General features: G+C 36.3%; 1 protein-coding gene and 1 long non-coding RNA gene across 3 annotated transcripts in view; one reads left to right on the forward strand and one right to left on the reverse strand.

Moving 5' to 3' along the window:
* The window catches only part of LOC127169930 (cAMP-dependent protein kinase type II-alpha regulatory subunit), a 31408-nt gene extending 5885 nt beyond the window's left edge, over window positions 1–25523 (reverse strand). The window contains exons 1-10 of one of the 2 annotated variants that reach the window (XM_051117609.1): window positions 23913–25398; window positions 15207–15242; window positions 11831–11967; window positions 9608–9714; window positions 8628–8781; window positions 8307–8408; window positions 6977–7051; window positions 5675–5740; window positions 3262–3400; window positions 2242–3178 (exon numbers count right to left, since the gene is read on the reverse strand). In XM_051117609.1, the coding sequence (XP_050973566.1) occupies window positions 3054–3178; window positions 3262–3400; window positions 5675–5740; window positions 6977–7051; window positions 8307–8408; window positions 8628–8781; window positions 9608–9714; window positions 11831–11967; window positions 15207–15242; window positions 23913–24162 (1191 nt within the window). In that variant the 5' untranslated portion in view covers window positions 24163–25398 and the 3' untranslated portion in view covers window positions 2242–3053. Of the gene's footprint in view, window positions 1–2241; window positions 3179–3261; window positions 3401–5674; window positions 5741–6976; window positions 7052–8306; window positions 8409–8627; window positions 8782–9607; window positions 9715–11830; window positions 11968–15206; window positions 15243–23912 lie in introns of those variants that run through there. The other variant, XM_051117610.1, reaches the window with a different exon arrangement.
* Window positions 1–26536, forward strand: part of LOC127169933 (uncharacterized) — a 33188-nt gene that overhangs the window by 1478 nt on the left and 5174 nt on the right. The gene's annotated exons all lie outside the window — the stretch shown is intronic.

Raw genomic sequence — 26536 nt, forward strand, 5'->3', positions numbered from 1 at the left:
AGACAAGCTGATACATTCTGAAAAGAACTGCATTGGTTTCAAAAGCTTTGGAAATTATATAATTTAGCAGTGGCTTGTGTGACGTTTAATATACAGTATACAGCATAAATAAAGTACACCCATACTGAAAAGATTTGAGTCATTTCTCCATACACAGAATACGTATCAGGGTTGCTTGTAAATATAATGTTCCAGCAAGGTTGATCAATTACCAAAAAATATAATAATATAATGTGTCAAAAAGTTACATTATAAAGCTACATTAAAAATATCTATATTTAAAGGGAATGCTAAATTATATAATTTTTGATCAATAGGAATGTTGAACCAAAACATTTACATTTTATTACATAGGTTACATATAGCTTACACTCTTAACAATAAAGGTTCCGAAAATGGTGTTTTTGCAGTGATGCCATAGAAGAACCATTTTTGGTCCCCAAAGAACCTTTCAGTGAACAGTTCCTAATAGAACCACTCTGAAGAACCTTTTCTGCATTTAAAAGGTTCCATGAATGTTCAAGGTTCTTCACAGAACCATTGATGGCAATAAATAACTTTTATTTTTAAGAGTGTATTTAATCATTCTCAATGCTGAAAACAGTAGAACCACTTAAAATTGACGCACTTTTCACAAAAAAAAAGGATTCTGGAGAATTACTTAAACAGGCGTAACATTAAAAAAAAACAAAATAATAATAATGATTAATAAAAAAATTAAACACACTGAGTCAAAAGTTTTTGAACAGTAAGATTTTTCTTCTGCTCACCAAGTCTGCATTTATTTGATCCAATGTACAGCAAAAACAGTAAAAGTCTGAAATATTTATACTATTTAAAATAACTCTTTTCTATTTGATTATATTTTAAAAATGTAATTTATTCCTGTGATTTCAAAGCTGAATTTTTAGCATCATTACTCCAGTCTTCAGTGTGACAGGACCCTTCAGAAATCATTGTAATATGCTGATTTGCTGCTCAAAAACATTTTTTTGTTTTAAATGGTATAATGTATAATGTTACAAAAGCTTTTTATTTCGGATAAATGCTGATTTTTGGATTTCCAGAGAATCCTGAAAAAATGTACTCAATTGTTTTAAATACTGATAAATGTTTCTTGAACAGCAAATCAGAATATAAGAATGATTTCTGAAGGATCATGTGATACTGAAGACTGGAGTAATGATGCTAAAATTTAGCTTTGATTGCAGGAACAAATTACATTTTAAAATATACTTAAATAGAAAACAGTTTTAAATAGTAAAAAAAAAAAAAAAAAAAAATCAAAATTGTACAGTTTTTGCTGTACTTCGGATCATATACATGCAGGCTTGGTGAGCAGAAGAGACTTCTTAAAAAAACATTACAAATTTTACTGTACAAAAACTTTTGATTGGCAGTGTATGGGATTTGTGAATACAGCAGCAAAAGTAATTTGTGACAAGTGAATTTAGCTAATAAAAGAACAGGAATGGCAAGCAAAAGTTCTCAGAAAGGCTATGAGAAGAGTGACAATTTGAAAAGTTAAAAACACAAAATTCAATATTTTACTCTCAGGTAATTGTGGGGGAAAGGAAATGATAATCTGATTAAATCAATAAAGGTACATTTCCTTCAACATTTTATTTTATATGTAATATGTAAAACTGGCCTCTTCTCAAACCTGTGTCTAGTCTCATACTCAGTCTAGGAGGAAATAACAGTGATGCACAAATTAAATCAAAATGGAAAAAACTTAACTGTTTACTTGAAAACAATACTATAATTTAACTTCCCCTAAATGCAATAAAGGATACTCTATCCAAAAATACCCAAAATGCCAGGCACGTTTGGTCAGTCATCAAATGCAATTTGTAGACTAACAGACATCTTGCATCAAAGAATCAATAACCATAAAAGATGTTTCAGAACACTATACTCCACACCGTCTCCCCGTATAAAAAAAATCCCCAAATAAATGCAGACACCCTGATTTATCCAAAGTTTATTAAAAGTACAATCTGTAAATGCTGAAACTAGCCAACCCTCAATGGTGATAACCAACTAACAACAGCCAACTACCGCCCTAAAGGAAAAAATAACACTCCATTCCAAAACACTTGTATGGTGTCTCCATTCAAAAGATTACAAACACAAAACTGATTCCTGACATTAAAATGGCACTGTTCCTGTAATTACAGAACATACCTTCCAACACACACGCACACACACAAACATTCGCAACATAAGAGTCCCAGCAGGTTACCAAAATGTCTGCTTTATTTATTTTTCAGGACGACTCATTCAGAAAGACTAAAGGGAAAAATTTGCACTAGATTCGGCCTCGCATCCTCCAATTAGGGGGCGGCGTAACAGCGAGTCAACCTTCAAGAAAAATAATATGTAATAATAATGATAATAATAGTAATACATTAATCAATACAACATGTGGAGTTTAAGTGAGAAAAATCGGTCACTGTGGATACCACCAAAAACTTGTATGCACCAACAGCAGGGAAAGGAAACAGGTCATATTTAAACAAGTTTATCAAAGCTTTGCATTATCATAAAATGCTCTAAAATGGTAAATTTTTGCGTTTTTTGCATTTTTTTATTGAAAGATATCAACTTCTTTTTCTTGTTTAAACATAGATTCTTTTATCTCGTCTTTTTTTTTTCTCTTTTCTTTGTTGTGACTGCAAGTGACCATGAGAAAGGATGGGTCCTTGGCTGGGAATTTTTGGTGTAAGTGAATGTGTGTTTGTGTGTGTGTGTGCGCGCATGTCCTCTCCAGGCTGTGGCTGGTTCAGGGTCACAGCAGTTGAGCTGGTAATGTTTCTATTTCGTACTGAGCAGCTGACGCAATGACATCAGGCGTGTGTGTACGTGAGGTATGATTTGAAAGTGTGAGTGTGTTGGCTGAAGAATGAGTGCACATAAAAAGGAATGTGTGCCTACAAAATGTTTTGGGAGTGTATATCTATGTGTCGCGTTGTATAGTGTGTGTGAGCTTGCGTGTATGTATGTATGTATGTATGTATGTATGTATGTATGTAAGGCACGGCCAGTCTGTCTCAGTCCCTCAGGTCCACACTGGATCCAAACAGAGCCACCAGCTGCTCCTCATAGTGGGCGATATTCCTCTTCATGATCTCCTTGCAGGGCCCCAGCAAACGCTCGAAGGCTTGTATGTCGATCACTGAAACACAAACAGTCATGTGACACTGAAATGTGCATCGTATGCTCCAACAAATTAAGTCAGACAGATTCAGAGATGCCTACCCAAGCATTTGACATCCCCTATAGCATAGGCTGAGGCAGCACGTGGTTTATTAGTGACAAGAGCAAGTTCTCCAAAATACTGCCCTCTACTACAGCGAGTGATCTCCACCTCAGCGTTATCCTGTCTGTCTGCTTTTGTCTGAGGAAGAAAGAACGATTTAAAATTACATTTTGAGGGATAATTGAAAGCACCACTACCATCGATAAGTAGAACTGCAAAAACAACTTGTGGCAAAACATGTAGTCCCATCCCAAACATAAGCTAGAGTGCCCCTCCACTAATATTGGCGCCCTTGATGAATATGAGCGAAGGTGGCTATGAAAATGAATCTGCGTTATCCTTTTGATCTTTCATTCAAAAAAATTCACAAAATTCCAAACTATCATTGAAATAAAACAATGGAAAGTGTGGGGAAATCTCATTATGAAATGAGTGTTTTTCTCTAGTTCAAGATGGCCACAGTTATTGGCACCCAATTATTGCAACATCCTTTTCCCAAGATAACAGCTCAGAGTTTTGCCTTATAATGACTGATGAGTTTCGAGAACACATGACAAAAGATCAGAGACCATTCCTTCATACAGCATTTCTCCAGATCCTTCAGATGGCCAGTTCAATCATGTTGATGCCGCTTCTTTACCGTTCACCCCACTCATTGTCTACAGGGTTCAGGTCAGGGAACTGAGACGGTCATGGCAGAAGCCTTATTTTGTGCTCAGTGAAACATTTTTGTGTTGATTTTGATGATTGTTTTGGATTGCTGTCCTGGTGGAAGATCCAACCATGACCCATTATAAAACTTCTAACAAAGGAACTCAGGTTTAGATTTTCCAGGCAGATTTGTAACATCTTTAGTTGTTTGGAATTTCTTAATTATTGCCCTGATGGTGAAAATGCTGGGTTCAGCCCGTTGGGTCATTTTTTTGGGTTGTTTTAAATATTTATCTTAGGTGCTGGGTAGGTATTCTGTAACTAAGTTGCTGGGTCATTTTCAGTGCTGGGTTATTTTTATTCTACCCAACCCCGTCTGTGACGAAACAACCCAGCTGCTGAGTTACAGTCAGAGCTCTACAGTAGAGACCGGTTCTCAGCGCCGCCGATTTGGTGCATATTATTTAATTTATTAAGTCTTTACTGTACTGTAGATTGTATGTTGCGTTGCGTAAAATAATACAAGGACGAAATGTCAAGCAACTGCATCAGCAGTGGTTACGTCGCATGACGAAAATGCCTTTTGCCTTGAATGAAATAAATGGATTTTATTCATTGTAGTACTGAGTGTAATTTATCTGATGTTAAAATATGTTCTCTAATGTCAGTACTGCTCGTTTAGGAGTCAGTTTGGAGTCAGTCACGGCATCTTTCAGCTACGAGTGAAACACGAGGTCTGAAGTTCAACGGCTCAGGCTTCGGCAACACACCGGCACGAGAATTAGCGCTATTTTAATTTAAAGATTTCATTTTTTATTTCTCAAATGCTTATTAAACAGGTATGTTGTTATACCTGTTGTATAACTTCTTGTACTCACCCAAATAAATTAAATTTGTCTTGTATTTTGTCCATGTGTGCTTGCTTAATAATAAATGCTCATCTTTTTATTACTGCTGTTGCCTCTAGTAATTCTGTGTTTTTTTCCAGTCCATTTTAAGCCAGCAATATAATAATTTATAAACAATAGTTGACTTAAAGCAACCCAGCATGTTAGGTAAAAACATTTAACCCAACCAGCTGGGTCAAAATAACCCAGCGTGTGTTCTATCCAATATTTACCCAGCATTGCCAGCTTTTGGGTTGTTTTTAACCCGTCATTTTTTAGAGTGTATATTCTTTGGTTTTACTCCTTGTGATTGATGATTAAAGGAAATTTGGCCTTTGTGTTCCTCATATTTATAATCCTGTCATGGCTGGACAATATCATGACCCTGGTGCGCTAAAAATGTAAATATGAATGGGAATATACTTCAGAGTTATTTTACTCATAAGATTTTCTAGGGGTGTCAGTAATTGTGGCCAACATGCATTGGAGAAAAACATCTCATTTCATAATGAGATTCATTGTTTTACTTCAATGGAAGGTTAGAATTTTCTGAATATCTTGAATGAAAGACCAAAAAGACAAACAATGCAGATTTATTTTCATAGCTGCCTTTGCTCACACTTACCAAGGGGTGCCAATATTACTGGAGGGCACTGCATTGGTTAACCAGAACTCTATTAGCAATTTTCACATTTTTGAGGAGAAACTATGAATAGCTTTCTCTGCCTTTTAATCTGTGACAAAGTATTTAATTTATTTAAAAAAATGAAAATCTGAAAAAGAGCACTTGAACTTTTTTTAGCACATTAAAGGAGTTTAAAAGGTATAATTTAACACATTGAAAGACAGAGAAAAGAAAGATAAAGGAACTTACTTTACTCTTCATCATAATCTTCACCTCTCCAGACTCCACAATGTAGAAGCAATCAGCCTTATCGCCCTGGTAATAGAGCAGCCAATAATAGTAATGATTAATGATACAATAGCATCAGTCAAAGTCTTGATCTTCAGTTCTGCTCTATTATTACAGAGCTATAATTACACCTGCTGCTTGTGTGTCTGTTGGTTCTTTCAAACACGCTGTATCTGCTCAAGTGCGTTTGAGAGCTAAACAGAGGATAAGATTCTCAATGGCACCATCCACTGACTAAGACTAAATGTGTCTTATATGTATTGAGGTAAATATACTAGGGCTGCGATGATAAATCAATGCATCACGATTCCTGGATCGATTCTGAAATTTTACGAACGCATTGCAATTCTCTCTGGAATCGATTCTGAACATTGTTTTTAACAGCAGATGCCACTTTAATCTAGTTTTTAATTGCACAATTAAAGTGCATGTGCGAGTCATGTAATTACACCTCAGCTCACAATGTTTTTATGAAGCAAGATTAATGTACACACTGCCCAAAGTGAACACCCTTGTAAATTTACGTTCAACCTTTTTGAACTTTATAAATGATTATTTTAGGTTCAAGCGCATGCAAGGAATTGGAAGCAAGCAGAGCATGGCTGTTTCTAAAGCATGCAGTGCCACTCTGCCGGTAAAAACTAAGCTTTCGCGATGCATTAGGAAAATCTCAGAAACGAAGCAGAATCATTTCTTGATTAGCGACGCATACATTTATTTTCAGAAAATGAACAGCGTCATTAGATGACAAAATGCACAGTATATGGCATTTTTCTAAATACTTTTAATTACTTATGACATTTAGTGACTTTTTGTTTCAAAGCAGATTTATCAAAATGTTGATATTCGTAATACCCTAATACTTAACCACATTTAATAGTTTAGTGCTAAGGGGTTATTTACATTTACAGACAATATGAACAATCATTCAAATTTCTCCTGAATTTGCTGTCTATATACAGCTTCACGTGAGAGTACTGTATGACATTCAAATTGGTTATTAATTATTAATTTTGACACAGGTGTTCTAGCAGAGTAACAAAAGGTGTTATTGCAATAACTTGCTCCATTAACATCTGACAACCAGACAGTGTCACAATACTTTGTCTTAGTTCTGAATAGTATATCTATTACTTTACTTTTAAAACCTAACAAAGTTCTTTGGATGAACTGTTTTGTTTGAAATGTGTAGTCTAAGACAATGTTAATGTCCAATGACATTCATACATTTGAACTACTTTTTGGGGTAATTGTAATATTCACCTGCATAATGATCCGCTCTCCATCCTGAAATGATTTTACGCCCAGCACATCAACAATCTTCATCCTCTCAGAAATCTATGAGATAGAAATATGGCGTAAGTATTTTCATCATTTCATTAGCAGTCTAATATGCAACAGTTTTTCTTCAGTGTTACCTGATATTCTTTCACGGATCAACTAAAAACAAAAATTTCAGGGTTCGTACAGATACTGTAAAATAAAATTCCAAGACTTTTAAGGACTTTTCAAAGCACCACTTTTTTGATTTTCAAGGACTTCAATCAGAGATCTCACTTATGGTTTGATGTTTTCTACTGTTTAAGAAAAACAAAAAAAAAAAATCAGAAAAAAAAAAGTCCTGATCTGAATAGAATGTTTTGCGATCAGTGCTCCTAGGATTCTATCTAATAAAGCAAAAGATTTGTGAACACACTACAAAGTTCCAATCTAAATCAAATGATTTGCGATCCACGCTCCGAAGTCCCGATCTGAATAATTCACGAACCATCATTTCAGATCAGGACTCAGAGCTCCGATCGCAAATCGTTCAGTTCATGGAACGAAGACCCACTCCGAAGTCCCAATCTGAATCAAATGATTCATGATACACGACTTGAGGTTCCAATCTAAATCAATTGATTTGCCATACGCAAGTTCTGATCTAAGTTAAATGATTTGCAAACCTTGCGAACCTAAATCAAATGATTGGATTTTGAATCAAATCAAATAGCCCGATCTTAAATCAAATGATTCACGATATGCGATCCGATTGGAGCGCTTTGAAACAGTGAATCATGTTGTGATGTGACCGTTTTAAAAACTCATTACAAGTGATGTCGAAATTCTGAGTCTTTTAACTTTATCTGGTTTTTACCAGTGAACTGACTGAAATTAATAGAAGTCACAATTTTGAATCAATCAGAGCAGTTCCAGCTTAAATGACTCACTCAATTGATTTGGTTCATCTGTTTCTCTTTTTGCATCTTCAGCCATGTTTACATGACACTGTCAGTACCACTACTGGTTTAGTTCAATAGTTTTATGACTTTAACTGACATAAGCAAAAAAAAAAAAAAAAAAAAAGATAATGTTTTTTGTTTTTTAATTGCGTCAAAAGATGTGTGCTTATCAAAAAAAATTCATAGATACATTGTTTTTCAATAATTCAAGCACTTTACCTCTTCAGGAATATTGCTATTTTTCAAGGGTTTTCGAGGCCTTCAATTTAAACAAAGTCAAATTCAAGTACTTCAAGCACTTTAAGCACCTTGTACAAACCCTAATAGAATGAACGTCTGGCAATAGAATGTTTCCACAACACTTTTCTCACCTCTAATGATTTGAGTAGCGGGATAGACTCGATGAAGCATTCATACATCCTCCTCTTCTTTGCATTATTCTTCACTATGAGTCTACGGAACGTTGCCCGATCCTGAAACAGACATACCGTTCGGTTAAGATCTCAAATTATTCGTGTGACACACTAACTTTCAGTCTTCATATTTGTTGCAAGTACAATGAAATAGCAGCTCTGTGAAAGTGAAAATGCAGTCATTTAGTGTTTCAACCACATGTCCACAAGGTGGTGCCATTATAGAGCACTACATCAACAGGGCTTGCTGTCAGCTCACTTGCTCTCTCACACACTCACCAGTCCCCAGAGGGCTCCCTCCTCTTTAGCAATGATGGTTGCAGCACGTGGAGTGTTGTACATGAGGGCCAGTTCTCCGAAACTGCCCTTATTATCATACTGACCCACACAGCAGCCCACACCGTCTTTCTGTACCACAATGTCATAAACACCCCTGCAAATACACAAAAACACATTCAGTTAGGGCTGTGGTGGATATTGCATTGATACTACACTTCATTCTGATATCCTGACTTATAGATATTGACATTTAATATAAGGAACATTGTTATGGTTTGTGACAAACAATGAATGAGAATTCACATAAATTGCTTCCTGAAACTTCAGTTCCTTTATTGAATCCAAACTGAGTCACATCATGATTATGGCTGCTATAATCCATAAAATCACTAATGCAAATAATTGAATGGAAATATCAAATAACTGTGTCTGTGCACAATAACCATTCACCACTTTGCAGTAGTAGAAAAAAAAGCCCACTTCAAAGAAGGCCATAACCATATATAGTTTTGCATGGCCAGGTTGCCAGATGAAGTGCAGCTCCATGCAGTTGAGAGGTGCTTTTCATCTGGACATAGGAAATTACTGATGTAATGGAAGATTAACATAATACTACTGTTAAATTCAAATATGCATGTGATATAAATTCACAATAATGCAAATGTTGCCAATTTGAAAAACTAAATCTGCTAACATCAAGCTACTGTAAGTAAAATATTTTTTTATAAAGAAAGAGTAACAAAGTATCCAGTAGCAGTAAATGCATTTGTTACTGGTAACAGACCATTGGGCAAAACATGCACACTTTTTACATGAAATGCTGGAACTAAATTAGACTTTCAAAATCTGAATCAGTAAACAACTGATAGATTAATCAATTTTCAAAATAGGTGACCCAAATCATGACATTTGTAAATTTGTTAAACTATCATACCAGACACACACTGGCAGAACATAAAAGAGTTTATAAAAATACATACCTCTCGATTACATAAAAGTTATCTCCATCATCTCCCTGATCAATGACGTGGTCTTGTGGCTGCACAAGAACCTCAAACATGGCGTCCAGCACCTGTGAAAACTGCTCCTGTACCAGAGAAGAAACAGAAAGTCTGAAGAAGGGAACGTATGTCTGTATCAGACAGTACATATTTAGCATCCACTGTCAGTGTTGTGGAGAATTATGTATTTTAAATCACAAAATAAATGGAACTGTAATCTGTAATTGTAATGTAATTAAATTAGAGTTATTTCTGAAAACAAAGGGGGTTACATCTAAATATATTCACACACATACAGATTTGACTGATTTCTTTTCCAAAATTGCATTGACTGCTCTAAAAAATATGAGACACCAATGTTTTAGGAGCTTAGGACAATGAATAGGACACATGCTTATTTGATTACTCTTTAATTTCCTATTTGCCAGTGTTAGACACTAGTGTTTTGTACTCACCCTCTTGTCATTCAAGATATTCATGTCTTTCTTTCTTCATTCTTAAAGAAATTGTTTTTTGAGGAAAGCATTTCTCCTTTTAGTGGACTTCAATGGTTCCCCTGAGTTTGAACTTCCAAAATGCCGTTTAAACGCAGCTTCAAAGGGCCGTTATATATATATATATATATATATATATATCATTTTATTTATTTTTTTTAGAAAATAACCAATTGTTTCGCTAGGACTGGGATTGTTTACTACAGCCCTTTGAAGCTGCATTTAAACTGCATTTTGGAAGTTCGAATTCACGGACATAGAAGTCCTTCATATGGAGAGGAATCCTGAAATGTTTTCTTCAAAAAACAATTTCTTTACGACTGAAGAACGAAAGACATGAACATCTCAGATGACAAGGGGGTGAGTACACTATCTGTAAGTTTTTGTTCTGGAAGTGAACTAATCCTTTAAACTATATCTTATGATTTTAATTATGATGAATAATTTAACCTCAGAACAATCTCAAAGTAAAAAAAGGTGCTAAAGTCTGATTTTGTGGTGGCTGTGCTTTAAAATTATTATGATGTTAATCCAAGTGATGAAGAATTTTGCAAGTGACAGTATTTAGTGTTGAGTCCTACTGTAAGGATAACCTTAAGCTTTAAATGTTTGAAAAATTTAGAACAAATTTAGAGATTTAAATTTAGAAAAGTAATGAAAAAGTAATCAAATGTAATCAGTTATATTACTTTAATAAAGTAATAGAAGTAGTTACATTACTTAGTAGGATTCACATGACTGCTAGACAGAATGCAGTAGAAGAGAACAAAGTGATTTCAACTTTTTTTTTTTTTTTTTATCTTGACACCATCTAAAAAAAAACCAAACACTCATGGTGCAATATGCTGAATGAAGAGAGGGAAAAAAAAAAAAAAAGAACAGCAACACGCAATGCTATACACGCACATGCATGTGAACACACTAACATTTAAAAAAAACCAGTGCAATGAATACAGCCCTCTGACAGAAAAACAGAAGGAAATATTTAACTATAACTTTCACTAAACTATCACAAATTTATTACAGAAGTTTTCAACAGGGAGAATTTAAAAAACAGGTTATAGCACATTGGGTACCATAACTTTTCGCATGTTAAATATTTTCTCTATTAAGCTGCATCTTTTAATTCGCTCCACTGAAAGCACCACAGCTAATAACACTGTATAAATATAAAACTTAAGCCTAGTCAACAACACTTATTGATTTATTTGCTATGTGACAAGCCAAACAGGATATAACTTATAATTATTTTAAATAAATATAGCTATCATAACATCCTTAATGTAATATATAATGACATTAACATAATATTACAGAATACACAACAACATTCTTATCTGCAAGTGTTACAAATTCAAAGTAATGCAAATATTCCCGTTTTGAAAACTCGAGTACATGCTCTTGTTAACCTTCAAATACTTCATATAACATTTATGTCCACTGACTAGAGCACAACTTAGACATGCTGTATGACATCAGCAGAAAACAAACAATGCAAATCAGTTCAAGTAACAATATGTTTGGTACACAGCATGTTCCTCTAACTCATGAACTGACAATGGCAGGTTAGGTAATGCACGTGTGATCAGTCGCACATGCAAACCAAACCTGACTGACAGGCCTGCACAGAGTCCAGGAGTGATACAACCTGGATGACGTCTGTTTACAGTTTTATAGCCCTCATATCTGTCTGCGTGAGTGTGCGTACCTGATCAAGAGCCTTGAACAGCAGAATGTCCTTGCAGGCCTCCTGTAATCTACAACGCTGCTCATCTGTTTTTGGATGGACAACTCTCGGCTCAGAGTCTTCCTCATCATCATCAGGGTTAAAGGCCTCCGCACATACTATAAAAATAAATTACTATTCACTTGACGAACGTCATAAAGCCACATGCAAGTGAACTTCTAAATGACAGAGACTCCATAATATGATGGTAACCATTTAAATTGTTCAGGGAACATAGAAAGCATGGTATTATAAAATATTTTGTTGCATTTTGTATCTGATATATAAAAAAAGTGCTTTTTAGAATAAAAACAGTTTTAAAAGAAAGCAATAAAAAGCCTTTGTACTTTGCAGGGAAGGAGAAAAAAAAAAAATCTACTTATTAATTTGGTAAATAATCACTTATGTTCAAAAGGTATGGGGTCAGTAATACAAATACTTTTACACCATGAGGATTAGGGCTGGACAATTAATCTAAAAATTTCAGCTCGAGCGGAAAAGAATTTGACACGTCCAGCTTGGCACGTCCGGTTGTATCAGAAAATGGAGGAAAGCATTACGGGCTGACTTTATTTCCGTGAGTGACACGAAAAACATTTCGCAAGTAATCTAAAGTGATAACGCGATGGTGTGTTACACAGTGGACACAGCATAACTGGTTTACAAAAATATTAAGCAGCACAACTGATTCCACTTTTATAATAATAAATGTTTCAAGCACCAAATCGGTATATTAGAATGATTTCTGAAGGATCATGTGACACTAAAGACTGGAGTAGGGGAGTTAATTGTAACAAGTGTGGTTTAAATATTTTCACACATGCTAGCAGAACCAAATTTACGGTATTACGGTATCACTGAATATTTATTTTGCCATAGTAAAAGTTAATTTTTCATCTCAGTTTTTAAAATTTAAAATGAGACAAATCTGCTACAATTTTAATCTCCAATCTGTTATATATCAGTCTAGATTATTAGTTCATTAAAGCGTTGCAAACCAGCAGAAGACACTAACCAGTTTTAAATTCCAGTCGCGCTGATGGGGAACGTTGTAACACTGCGTTACAATATGCCCTGCTATTATTAAATTAAGCTATTCTGTGATATTGGCAAAGTAATTTACACCATTTACTTTTATGGATTTTAATGAGAAACCACGAGAAACGGGTGAATAAAGACTGAAAATCAATGTTTAATATTCAGAAATTATTATTTTGGCACGTTTATGTGTCTCGTGTTCTATGAGAGCTATGGGTAGAGGGAGGGGAGTGTCTTTCAACATCTAAATGTGTTTCATTTATTTGACCAAATTGTTTTGAACTATACTGTATAGCTGTGTGTTGCAAACATGGCCGTCCCAAGCATGGCTGCGATGTGTTCATTCTCAAACTCCAAAATTTGATTATTTTTAATTCTTAAAAAAAAATATTATTTTATTTGAAGAAGTTCATTTATTTTATTCTATTGAAAAAATATTTTAGTTTGTCTTGCATATCTTTTTTGCATTAGATCAGATAACATTTTAAGCTCTCATATGATCATGTTACAACATGCCCCTCACACGTTACAATGCACCCCACCTATGGGGCATATTGCCACACTTCACTTCCTTTCTTTTTGAGGTAAATAACGAAAATGTACACACTGTAATTATGAAACAAAGTGACATATTTGTACTTGACAAGTGTAAAATTAATGTGAATTAAAGAAAAAAACAAAAAAAACACTATACTCTAAATTAGGGCTGGGCGATATGGACGACGACAAAAAAAAAAATCACAATAAATGTCAAATTTTTCTTTCTTCTATAGTCTATAAGCAGATTTTTGCTCCAATGTGAAAGCTGTAAAAACCAGACAGTTTGTGGTTTTAAACTATTCTTTATGGTCAGAACATAAACACGTCAAGCTTTTGAATTCTTTACACTTTTCCCAGTTATTTGTCCTTAAAATAAATATAAAAATTATACGAAAAAAATTATTTCTTATTTCTACAAGTTCTAATGAGCTTGTTTCAAATCAAGAAACAGGATTGTGTTGCCTCATAATATTAATAATTATCTACATTTTTTGGTCTCTTAGAAATACACATTTGAAAGTAGCTTGAGTTCAGATGCAGATTTATCAGTATTTAATCAGTATCGTTAAATTGTAGCAACCTCAGATTTATATAGTTAAATTTAATTATTCTGACTGTTTGAGTTTTTTTTTTTTTTTAAATCAGCCATTGATTTTTCATAGTACCATACATTTAGATCATGACAAAGTTAAAACCACAAATATAGCACCTTAATACCATGGTAAAAATGTAATATGGCTTCTATGTATTTGTATAAAAAAACAGTAGCCTAAATGTATTCAGTATAAATCCATAAACGCTATAGCTTAATCACAAAAAAATACTGTAATTATATTCCATTACTACTCCTCCAATACATTTAATACATGTCTACATTAATAAGATAATACAATTCTACACAAACAATTCTTCCACATTTCTGACACAATACCATGGAGCAGTTAGTGTTAACACGGTAAATCTATGGTAAATGATAGTGATTTGTAGACTCTGCACAGTGTATCTCCTGTTTGTCAGCGCTGTATCATCTGGCTATAAACAGAGTTATGTTGCTTTTAATGACTAGCGCTCTTTCGTTCCGCCTATCACACATTTATCAAACTCGTTATCGTTTATCAAGGAAATGTATATCGCGCAATAATTATCGTTACCGATTTATTGCCCAAACATCTGAACCCCACGTGAATTTACACAAATTGAAAAATTCAAAAAGTGTTAGGTTGTGCCCCACACTCCCTTAATGGCTGCTGAAAATGTAGCTTTTGCATCACACAAAGTTACATTTTATGCTTTGATCAAGGAAATGCAGCCTTGTGAGCATAAGAGACATTGTTAAAAAAAAAAAAATCTTTCCAACCCCAAACTTTTGAATGGTAGTGTATGTACTTTGCAGGAAAAGAGTTACAAACAAACAATTAAACAAATATTTTATAAAACAATTAAACAAATATTTATAAAAACTATAGGCAGGATGATCACTTATGAAAAAGAGTATTCTTCTCAGTGTGTTAAACATGTCTTCACAGGTAGCTTATGTAAATTTCTTCATACGATGACGTGGGACTCGAAAAATCCCACATTAGAGGAATGCATATGTTAAAGGGGGATTTTTACTGGAACACAAATGAAAGGGAGAGAATGAGTGGGCATACTGGCGACGTAATTACTATAAAACAAACACGAGGGGAAATGACGTAAAAGGCAGAGCACTTATCTGACACTCGCACACACACACACTTTAAACCACATGATTAGTGCAATGACGTCAAACAGAACTCACCCGACACTCTCCGGTTAAATCTGCTGGGGGGGGGAGCTGCGGAGAGAGACAAAGACAGAGAGTTAATGACGGTTCAAATTCTGAGAGCTGCAGACTCACAGACAACGCTAACCATCAAATTCAGTCTCCAAACCTCACATGTGCCCTTCAGTAACCGTGTGGGTGTGTTAAATATTCGGTAAGGTCAGTCAAAGGGCTGTCCTACAGGCTGTACCAGTTTCAGGAGATTGCAATTATGTGTGTACGATCACAGCTGAGTGCACTAGCACGACTCTCAGGAGCCCTGCAGGTCTGCACACACTCCTCCTCCTACTTTCTCATGGCACTGTTACAATCCATCAGTCCATTAACTCTTTGGTGTAAAACTGGCACTAATCTCTCTCTAACACACACACACACACACACACACACACACACACACACACACACACACAATCCATTTATAGCATTTTTAATAAAAAGTTCTACCCATAACCAATAAGCAAGCAGACTTTCACAGAGCAAAACTCATGTTTGAACACATTCTCACAGTAATTAAGCTGCAACGCAATACACACATTTTGTAACGCATGGCATGCATGCTCATGCTAAATGCCACCGAATTGTGCATATTCACACATTAGCTTTCAGATTTACACCTCCTTGCAAATTACTTAACACTGTGTGCGTGTATGTTGCCCAGACAAGGCGGCTTAATACAGGGATGTGTTGTAAGAGCACTCAAAGAAATGAGTGTGTGCATGAGCGCGTGAAGTATCGTGAGATGGGGTGCTTCAACCTCACGTGTAGGGGATATCAAGTGGCCAAAGTTGCCATGACAACAAAATACAAGGAAGACCTCCTCATCGCTATAACAACTATCCCCCCCAAATACACACCCACTCACTCTCTCTTGGCAACTGGAGAGAGAGAGAAAAAAAAAAAAGAGAGAAAGAAACAGACAGAGTGACACAGGAAGGAAGAAATGGGAAAGAAAAATGGGTGAGCGATATGTCTAAGAATATACAAAGTCTGTCTGTTTTGAATCATTAAAGGGACAGTTCACATGGAAACCAACGGTTTGTTATCATTTACTGACCCTTATGTCAGTTTGTACCCGTATTATGTTTTTCACACACAACAGGGACAAAAAGCAGAATTAGAGTATCATAGAAGCAGGCCACATGATTTGTCTAAGTCATATGATAGCTGTGTGTAGAGTACTGATGTGAAATTTAAGAAGTTATTTACTGAAAATCTTTCCCTCCACCGTGCTTCTTGTATTTCACTTGCAGTTGCATTTTTTTTAAACTTGCCACATTTTCAAGCTCACAAAAAAAAAAAAAAATATCACACACTAGTCAAACCGACTGCTCTTCTATCATACTTGCATCCACTTTTCTACTTTTTGACAACAATGGCTTAGCCATTTGTGTCCAAAGTACAAACGTGCCAGAGTTTGAATACATTAGCTTTAAGAGTTTGTTCAAATCACTTAAGTATGAGCAACAGTAACGACAAACAGTAACTTGAGAATTGCAACACTTCAGCGTTGTTCTGTCTGTCTTCTTATCTCTCTCCATGTCATTCTAGATATCCTCATGCACCCACAGCCTTATCATTCTCTCTCACTGCTGGCAAATATTAGCCAGAGGGAGAGACAGAGACTAGTAATTTTAAATGCAAACAGAATATGTGTGTGTGATCTTTGTGGTGGTACAGCTAAAATCACTGATCATGTGAGAGTCAGCATCTAAACTACAAACACTTGTGTGCTTTCTCACACAACCATACTAAACATGACAATATGCACACAGGTACCCAAACCAGTCAACCACAATGGGTTTTCTATAAATGTTAACTAGTACCCCAAAAAAAGCAGTTTAATAATATCAAGCATGATGTACACTACTTGATGTAAAAAGACTAGGGTGTGTAAATGTTTTTAAAAATGGTCTGCATTTATTTAAAAAACGAGTTTTATTTTTGCAGTGGTTACACTACACAGTAAAGTCCATTCCTCAGAAATAATTCTAATATGCTTAATATTTTTGTGGAAATTGGGTTACATTTCTTCATCTCTGATTAATCATTTGTAACACGATTGTTTTCAGTGTTCAATCATCAATTTTCAAGCATCCTAGACTAACAGACATATTAAATTTCATAAAAAAAATATACTTACCACTAATTTTTGAAAAAGTAGTGTACATGACATTATTAACCATTATATTTACATTTATTTTACATTTACTTTAACATTTCTTAAACTATGAAAGCCCAATTCCACCACTGAATAAAAAAAAAAAAGATAACTGTGACTTTCTCACAATCCTGACCTTTGATCTCACAATTGTGAGCTTTTTTTTTTTAGAATTGCATGACACAAACTCGCAATTCTGACTTTTTTTCTCCGAACTGTGGGATATGAGCTCACAAAAAAGTTCTGAGAATGAGAAAGTGTCACAATTCTGAGAAAGTCAGAATTACGAGATATAAACTCACAATTCTGACTTTTCTCAGAATTAAAAGTTTATATCATGTAATTGTGACTTTTCTCAGAACTGCATGTTTATATCTCACAAATCTGACTTTATAACACACAATTGCAAGCTATTAAATCAGAATTGTGAGAAACAAGATGTAAACTCACAATTGCAAAAAAAAATAATGAGATAAAAGTCGCAATTACCTTTTATTTTTTTTCCAGTGGCAGAAACGGACTTCCATAAAAAAAACAAACATATTACATAAACTTTAAAATAAAATAATAACAATAACAGAATAATATTTACCTCATTGTATTTCAAATATTTTACCCAATACTTACACAAAATACTTGCACAAAATATTTGAAAACTATGTAGGTTATACTTTGACAAAGCAGTTGGTTCATTCAGGTGCCCACAAAATTTGGGCACACTTATCAGTCAATATTACAATCTCAAACTAAATGTGACCCTGGACCACAAAACCAGTCTTATGCTGCACGGGTATATTTGTAGCAATAGCCAAAAATACATCGGATGGGTCAAATTTATTGATTTTTCTTTTATGCCAAAAATCAGTAGAATATTAAGTAAAGATCATGTTCCATGTAGATATTTTGTACATTCCCAACCGTAAATATATTAAAACTTAATTTTTGATTAGTAATATGCATTGCTATGAACTTCATTTGGACAACTTTAAAGGCGATTTTCTCAATATTTTGATTTTTTTGCACCACCAGATTTCAGATTTTCATCTTGGCCAAATATTGTCCTATCCTAACAAACCATACATCAACAGAAAGCTTATTTATAAACCTCAATTTTAAGAAATTTACACTTATGACTGGTTTTGTGGTCCAGGGTCACAAATGTTCTATGGCTAACTCGTACACATTTGCAAAAGCACAAAACAGAGTACGCTATATAACATTACCATACAAATTCAAGCACCCCAGTTTCTAACTTAACTAACTTGTTTGTGGCAGCGTGTTTTCATGAATATTTCTTGCTCATCTGGGGGGTTTTAAGGAGGTTTGGATAACAAAATCAAAATCCCACTATGCTACAGAGCTGGCTGTATTTTCTCCCTCTCCCCTTCCTGCTGCAAGCAATCAATCTTGATGTCTCAGTGTCCTTCTTTTCCCTGCACTCTCTAAAAACTTTGTCTATCTTTCTGCAGCACTCCATTTTTCCCTCTCTCTCTCTCTCTCCCTTTAGCCCTTATAAGGTAGTCTGGATAGTGTGGATCTGTCTAGCTCTGTGCCTGTGGATTTAACCCCTTACTGGCGGCCAGAGGGTTACTTAGAATGAAAAGCATGAATGAAACGGAGGTAGTCATTTACTCAAAATATACCCATTTCTACCACTTTCTATAAACTTTGCAAGCATATGTGAGCATTCAGTGCTACAAATTAATCTGCAAAAGTTTGTTTGTGTGCATAATATGAACATTAGAGGCAAGGTCAGCACTGTCTGTGATTAGACAAGGCCATCCATCTGCTTAATCTGCACCCTGACTGGACAAGGTCAGTGTCTGTTCTTTCAACTACTCTCTGATTGGCTGATATGGTATTATGTTGCGCTAGCTGAAGGTCAAGACACGTCCAATCAAAGTGTACACCTCGCAATTGGAGCCTTCCAATTGGTTATGCTCCTGTCCCAATGACCTCCTCTCCTTGAGCCACCACCACTAATCAGACTGACCTGCAAACAGACTGTGGAGAAAACTTGTGTTTTTGTGTGGCGCTGTCTATGAACACGCAAAAAAAAACAGGATCAGAATAATGCTTCCTACTCTGCTGAGAAAAAGAGAGGAAATTAAAGATTAGATTTAATTGGAGACTAAAATAGTGTGGGCAACAATGACGATAATGTGCAGGGTTTCCACATCCTGCTTAACCTTTGGCCTTACCCATAATGCCTTGAGAAGGAACAGCTCTGGTACACTGGTGGATTCATGCCAGCAATCTGAACTCTTAAAGCCATATAACTCCATCTGCACTTATTTTCTACCAATGCAGCACTCAAAATGCAGAAATAACATGATAACCCTAAAGTCTATGACCGGCTACTGAGATAATAACACTCCATAAGCTCTTACGCGACCACACTATAATGCTTCTGAAATCAATGACCAGGGTGGGAAGAACAAACAGGGCCAGGGCAGCCTGTCACCCTCTTGGTGATAGATATATAAAGAGGAAGTGCTGAAGTCCAGACTACTGTTATCGCAACCTCAAACATGAAAAATAAGAGATTTAGACACACCCAGGCATACAAAACACACAAACAATACACACATAGACAAGAAAACAGGTATTGAAGCACGCTGACAGGCAAAAAGCTAGCAGTTGGTGCATGTGCGTGTGTGTGAGAGGTCCTGTAGTAAAGACAAAAACATGTATTATTTTATTTTTCCTTTCTTAAATCAAAATAAAGATTGTGCATTAAAAGGTATAATACAAATGCTATTACTATTATATATAGTGAACAGCAAAAAGTACATTGAAACCAGACAAACAAGTTAAGTAAAAGTAACTTGTGTACTTATGTACTTAAAAATAAATATATATTAAATACTTAAAATATGTTATATATATATATATATATATGTAATATATTATATATATAGTATATGTAATATATATATATATATATTTATTTTTATTTTTTTTTATTTTTTGGTGCAAAGTACATTGATTTAACTGGTTTCAATTCACTGCATTTAAACTGCACTATATGTGTGTGTGTTTATGTTTCATGCACTGAAAGAAAAATATAGTGCAAATTCCTAATGTTACCTTTATGGTGGCCAATTTAACACTACTTATTTAACTGCTTTATAGTTAGTTTATTCTTGACAAACTGCAAACACATGGTTTTGACACTGTAAAGGTCATAAAAGCTAAGTTAAACCACATCACGGTTGTGACGACATGCTAACTGCCTGAAAAAAATTACAGTTCCCTTTTTCAAGGTTTAGTTCTGTATATTCCTGTAATGTGAAAAAGGTTCACACTCATTGAGTTTCAGATTATGCAATAACAACATTACAGCTTGTGTCCTATCAAATCACACTGACAACAGGCAACCCAGCAGTGATGAGGAGCACAAACAGGTTCTTTGACTCACTGTTAGAGTATTTGCAGGTGGCTGCGTTTTGAGTAGAGACTCTGAGTCCATAAAACAGCAGACTGCTCTGTTCCAGTCTATTTATCCTGCTTAAAACAAAGAGTACCCTCTCCTCCACACAGAGGACCTAAAACACACAAGCTATGCACTTGTACTCTACACTTTAATTATCCTCCAATTCATTTGACTTCAATTGGCAACTAAATTATACACAGATATTTAAAGTTAATTATTTATTTTCTAGACGTCAGACACAAATTGTCTGTAACAGCTAAAGGCCAATCAGAAATGTTTGCTGCCTGTCAATTTCATGCATTCAGGTTTGGGGTTTTGTAGAAAGGCCATGTGGTTGAAGGGGTGGTGGCGTTCTAATTCAGTTTCTAAGTGTGGCGGAAGTTAGCAGAACATCTGAAACCTCTTACAGCAATTCTTCGATTCTACTCTTCACCCAGTCATGCATCTAAATTCTCGCAGAAAGCAACAATACTTAGTTGGCAAATTTATCCAAACTTCCTGCATGAAACAGCACCATTTCTATAGTGATGATGTGCAGATGTTTTCATGACAGCATGACGCAAAGAAAGAGGGATCAAGGTGGGATGGTCCTCAATGCTTCAACCGTGCCCCAGCATGCTTTGGATTCCTCAGTTCACTGAAGCTCAGCTGTGGAACAACAAATTTCTCACGCAGAACCCATCCTGTCCTCTTTTTCTCCATTCTCTTCTGTACGCTGCTCAGTCAAAGCTTGCAATATTCTGATTGGATATGCTGATGAGCAAATTAACCGATTCACATAAGCTATATGAATACAAATTTAAAATATGAAGCCCTATGAAATCCATTTTATTTTTTTCCTAATCTCCTAATTCCTTTTTTCCATTTTAATTTAGTTTAGTTTTAACAGTTCTAGGCTCTGTTTTAATGGACACCTTAAAAACATTAATCAAAAACCACGTCTGATTAATTGAACAAAAAAATTAATTAACAAAAATGTAAATTTTCTATAAATTCTATGTTTTGCATTAACTTCCTGGATTCCAATTTAATGGGTTCATTAAATTTAAATAATCAAAAGCATGTCTAAATGACTGATTTTATAAAGAATTAATTTATCATTATGTTTGTGTTTTTCTCAGAAATACTGTGTTGTGTATTTACATTTTTGAGGTAAATTTTTCTGGTAAATATTCCTTTAAAAAACAATGTTTTAATAATAAATGTTAGTAGTAGTAGTAGTATCATGACATTAAGTAATATATTTCTATCACAGTTTCTCCAAGTTAATCCAAACTTTTATTTTGATGGGTTGCTGTAGAAGCTGGGCAGCAAAACAATTAGTCGCGATTAATCGATTCTAAATAAAAGTTTGTTTACATACTATATGTGTGTGTACTGTGTATATTTATTACATATATAATACATATTTATATATTATAAAAAATATTTGTATGTATTTGTATGTAAATGCTTTTATATATATATATATATATATATATAAAATATTTTACATACAAATCTAACATATTTTTCCATAATATATACATGTATGTGTGTGTATTATTTATATATACATAAATATACTTTGAATTGATTAATTACGACTAATCGTTTTGCAGCTTTACTGCATACATCTTTAATCTGTTTGCATATGATGAATGGTTTTTCTCAAAAGGAACTATAAAATGCTCATGAAGTGACTCTCAGAGCAGTTCTAAAGATTACATTTATTTGTTTACGTACTCATATATTGAGGCAGCAGAGGCTGAAAACACCATGGCTTGTAGAGCCCTAGATATAGCACATCTGCCATCTTGGCCCCATCCTTTCATCCAGATGTTCTCTGGCCAGTGACGTACCAACAACGACTGTACATAATTAACTCGGGTGTTGTCAAATAACAACATCAACAACTTTGGTAACTACACTTTCTGCACTAGAAAAGTGCCAATGAGCTCAGATTTCCACCTTTTTTAATTTCTCAATTTTACAAATCCAACAGCTCCTCAGTTTCTCAGTGGATGCAGTGTTTCTCAACACTGTTTGCTTAATAAACGCTTTTGTCTTTTCAAAAACGTAAATGCTTTAGTCCAACCAAATCCTTCGAACATTTGACTGGATTTGCTTGGATAAAGCAAGCTTGAATATAACTGTGCATGTAAATGTACTTACTGTTACATAGTCAGACCTTGTAATACTGCTTTTTGCATGCTATACAGTATTGAAGAACGCATACTAGAACGTGAGAAGAGACTGTACCTGCTCGAATTTAAACCACTGAAAGTGCACATAATCTGAATGATCTGAGATCAGATTTAACACACAGGATGTCCACATTTCATTAAACAAAAGGTTGTGAAAACAATTACAGAATTAAATACTAAAAACAACCATTGTAAACAAGCCATAATCCACTCAGTCATCGACAGGCATTGCATATTATGCGGCTTGATGAAGTATGATTAAGCGATTTGGGCAGGTGTTATAATCCCTGTATCCATATCCGCACCTCTACCTAATTGTTCTCCACGGCGCAGGTTTCTCTCAATGGATAAATTCACAACTGCTGACTTAAGAAATGTCTGCCAGTGAAATCAGCTTGGTTTCCACTAGGAAAGCGCAGCTGCTCGCTCTGCACTACATGAAAGGAAAGAGGCGCTGCTTTGATGTGCGAGAGCGCACCTCTCTCCATTATAAAAAATCCCTGTTAGCATTCTCAATGGCCAGCCTGCATCCATTCATACAAGCAATTCATACAGCACGAATGGGCTACCATCGAAACACACATCACAATCCGTCTCTATTCAAAAACGAAAGTGCATAAATATTAATGCAAATCCATTAAGCGTGCATGCTAGCCCTTCTGAATTCTGCATGCGTCGCGGGTAACCGGGGATGCCACTTGTCACTCTGTCAATCAAACGCATGGATGGGAGCTCGAACGAGTGCCATGGAAACAGCCTAGATAAGGCTATTCCTCACGTTACCCATCACAAGGGAAATCTGACACCCTTGTTAGCCGTGCAAACACACTGTACACTAAAACAAACGCAAATGTCATCTCTTTTACAGGCGTAATAAGCGCATTTAATAAAGAGGCACTCACGCTCAAAATCTGAGTCATCGTCCTCGTCATCCTCGTCGCCGTTCGACTCTGTCTGCATCGGCTCGCCATCAAACATCACTCCCTTCCCCCCGGTCTTGGCGGCCCCGGACCCGTCCTGGCTCCTGGTGTCCCGCAGGCGGGTGAAATACTGCACGGCAAACTCCACCAGGTCCGGCGGCCTCTGGCGCAGCACCTCCACGGTGTAGCCTTGAAGCAGCTCCGTCAGACCGACTGGAATCTCAATACTCATGTCTAAACAGTAGTAGGGGGCTTGTGCAGATATCTGACCCTGTTCTAAACGGCTCCTGAACTATGGTACAAAAATATAAATCAAGTCTTTCCCGTATCAGTGCATGCAGCGGGGTTGCAGCGCAAAAAAGCTCGCAAGGGACTTAACGTTAGTTAATTTTGGTAGCAAAGGTCAGCTGAAACCAGCCCAACACATAAGATTCTTCGGTTTTTGTTTCCCAAGGTGGGAATTAATCAGGCCGAGTAGTAGATTATAAAAGGCTGACAGCTCTGTTTCCTCCTCCTGCTCAATGGATCTCTTGGCAAGGATACTGTACTGTGCGTTGAAGCAGTGACTTTCAATTAAAATCCCTCCTCTGTTGTGTCGTATGGTACGAAGTAAGCGATGAATAGGAGTCAAAAAGTGCAGGTAATAAGATTAGAAGCTGATTAAACCCAGGCTGAGAGTTAGCGATGCAGCTATCTGAGTTAGCAGATGAGGCCTTGCTTTTGTACAAAGCGTGTTTAGTTTCTATATGCGACGTTTTGTCGTCTAATACCTTGATAACGGATATGCACGAAGGTAAAAGCTAGTCGCATTAAAGTATAAACTCAAAATATGTAAATTCAGAGAACTGTTGATATGTTGTGTGACAGCTCCGTCTGTCTATATCACCAGCGGACAGATCCAGTCTCTCTTCTCAGCTTTTCTCCTAGGATTCCCTGTTTTGCTGGTCGTTGTAAACACGGCAGGTGTTTTAGAGGAGTGTGGGTGACGGGTTCTACCGGGGAGGTAGCTGTGTCGTTGCCGGGGGCTCGACAAGGAGCGAGGCCGCGCCGGGGTGAGTGTGCAGGCGGCCCGGCGCTGACAGGGACACCGGGTGAACCGGACAGGAGGGAGACAGAACAGGCCTTCTGGTCTTCGGAAACAGGGACAAGTGTCAGCTGTCACCGGAAAGCAAAAAACGGCGCCCACGGAGACGACGACACCGGTATTTACGCGCCTCCAAGCACGAAACTGCTGCGAAAACCCTCGATAAACTCCAACCTCTGAGAGCTGCAGATATTCGCGTCGCCTGTCGTTGTCAGAGCCGCGGTCCGGAATGGATATGTGTCTGGACGTCGAGAAAAACAAATTTCGCCATGTATAAGCTGAAATATGCTCGATTTTTCCCTGTAAGAACAGACCGTTGGTGCCTCCTCACGAGGCGCGCACTCTCTCCTTCTCCACCGCGCGAGCCGCTGAGCCTCGGGGGCGCGGTCACAGAGTTCGAGAGCGAGCCAGAACGTCAAGTGCTGACGGACGTCGGGGTTGACCAATCGCAGAGCGGCGTAAGACGGTAGCCCCGCCCCTTTTGAAGAGAGTGTGCGAGATTTAGGAAGTGGGTGAAGATGAGTTGATCGCCGAGGCTGTAGTAGGGGGCTCAGGGCCAAATGCTGATCTCAAGCAGAGATGGGGGTTGAGAAATATACGGAAATACCCTCTCAAAAATACAAGGATTAAGTGTAAGAAAAATCCCCACGGTGGAGCTGTCTTAAACGAAACCTCCATGTGAGACTTACCAAGTCATGATGACTTGTATAAATGCGTGATGTATACAGCCATAAAATGTAAATTATTAACTGTTATGATCACAAATAAAAGCTGATTAATTGATTTGGACTGATTAGCAAACACAAAAAAAGTGTACAATATAACTGTCGATTCCTAGAAGGGCTCCAAGGAGCAAATGATCTCACAATGAAACACAATTACGCCAAAAGAGAAGGAGTTCCCTGTCAGTAAATATAGAGCAGTCGATCTATTCTCGGGTCTTCATTCAGGTCGCAGGTAAAGCCGTTGCCATGGCCACACAGAACCTACCTTTAAATCCTCTAGTCATTTTCCTCGAGGTACCCCTTGCGCCCCCTGCCGGGTAAAAATAGCTGATCTTGACATGAGGATTTCCTCTAGTCTTAAAGGGATAGTTCACCCCCAAATGAGAATGGTCACCATTTAATCGCCAACATGTTCTTTCTAATCAGATTTTTAGTCACTATTCCCTTTTATTGTATGAAGAAAAGGTGTAAGTGAATGGTGACTTCATATTTTTAATCACAACCTCTTCTAATATGATTAAAGGAATATTGAAGGGATAGTTCACCCAAAAATGAAAATTCTGTCATGAATCACTCACCCTCATGTCGTTCTAAACCCATAATACCTAATTTTCATTAAAGGAGAAGTCCACTTCCAGAAAAACGATTTACAGATAATTTACTCACCCCCCACGATGTTAAAGTCTTTCTTTCTTCAGTCGTAAAGAAATTATGTTTTTTTGAGGAAAACATTTCAGGATTTTTCTCCATATAATGGACTGGTATGGTGTCCCGATTTTGAACTTCCAAAATGCAGT

Source organism: Labeo rohita, chromosome 8 (genome assembly GCF_022985175.1).
Source record: "Labeo rohita strain BAU-BD-2019 chromosome 8, IGBB_LRoh.1.0, whole genome shotgun sequence".
Lineage (NCBI taxonomy): Eukaryota > Metazoa > Chordata > Actinopteri > Cypriniformes > Cyprinidae > Labeo > Labeo rohita.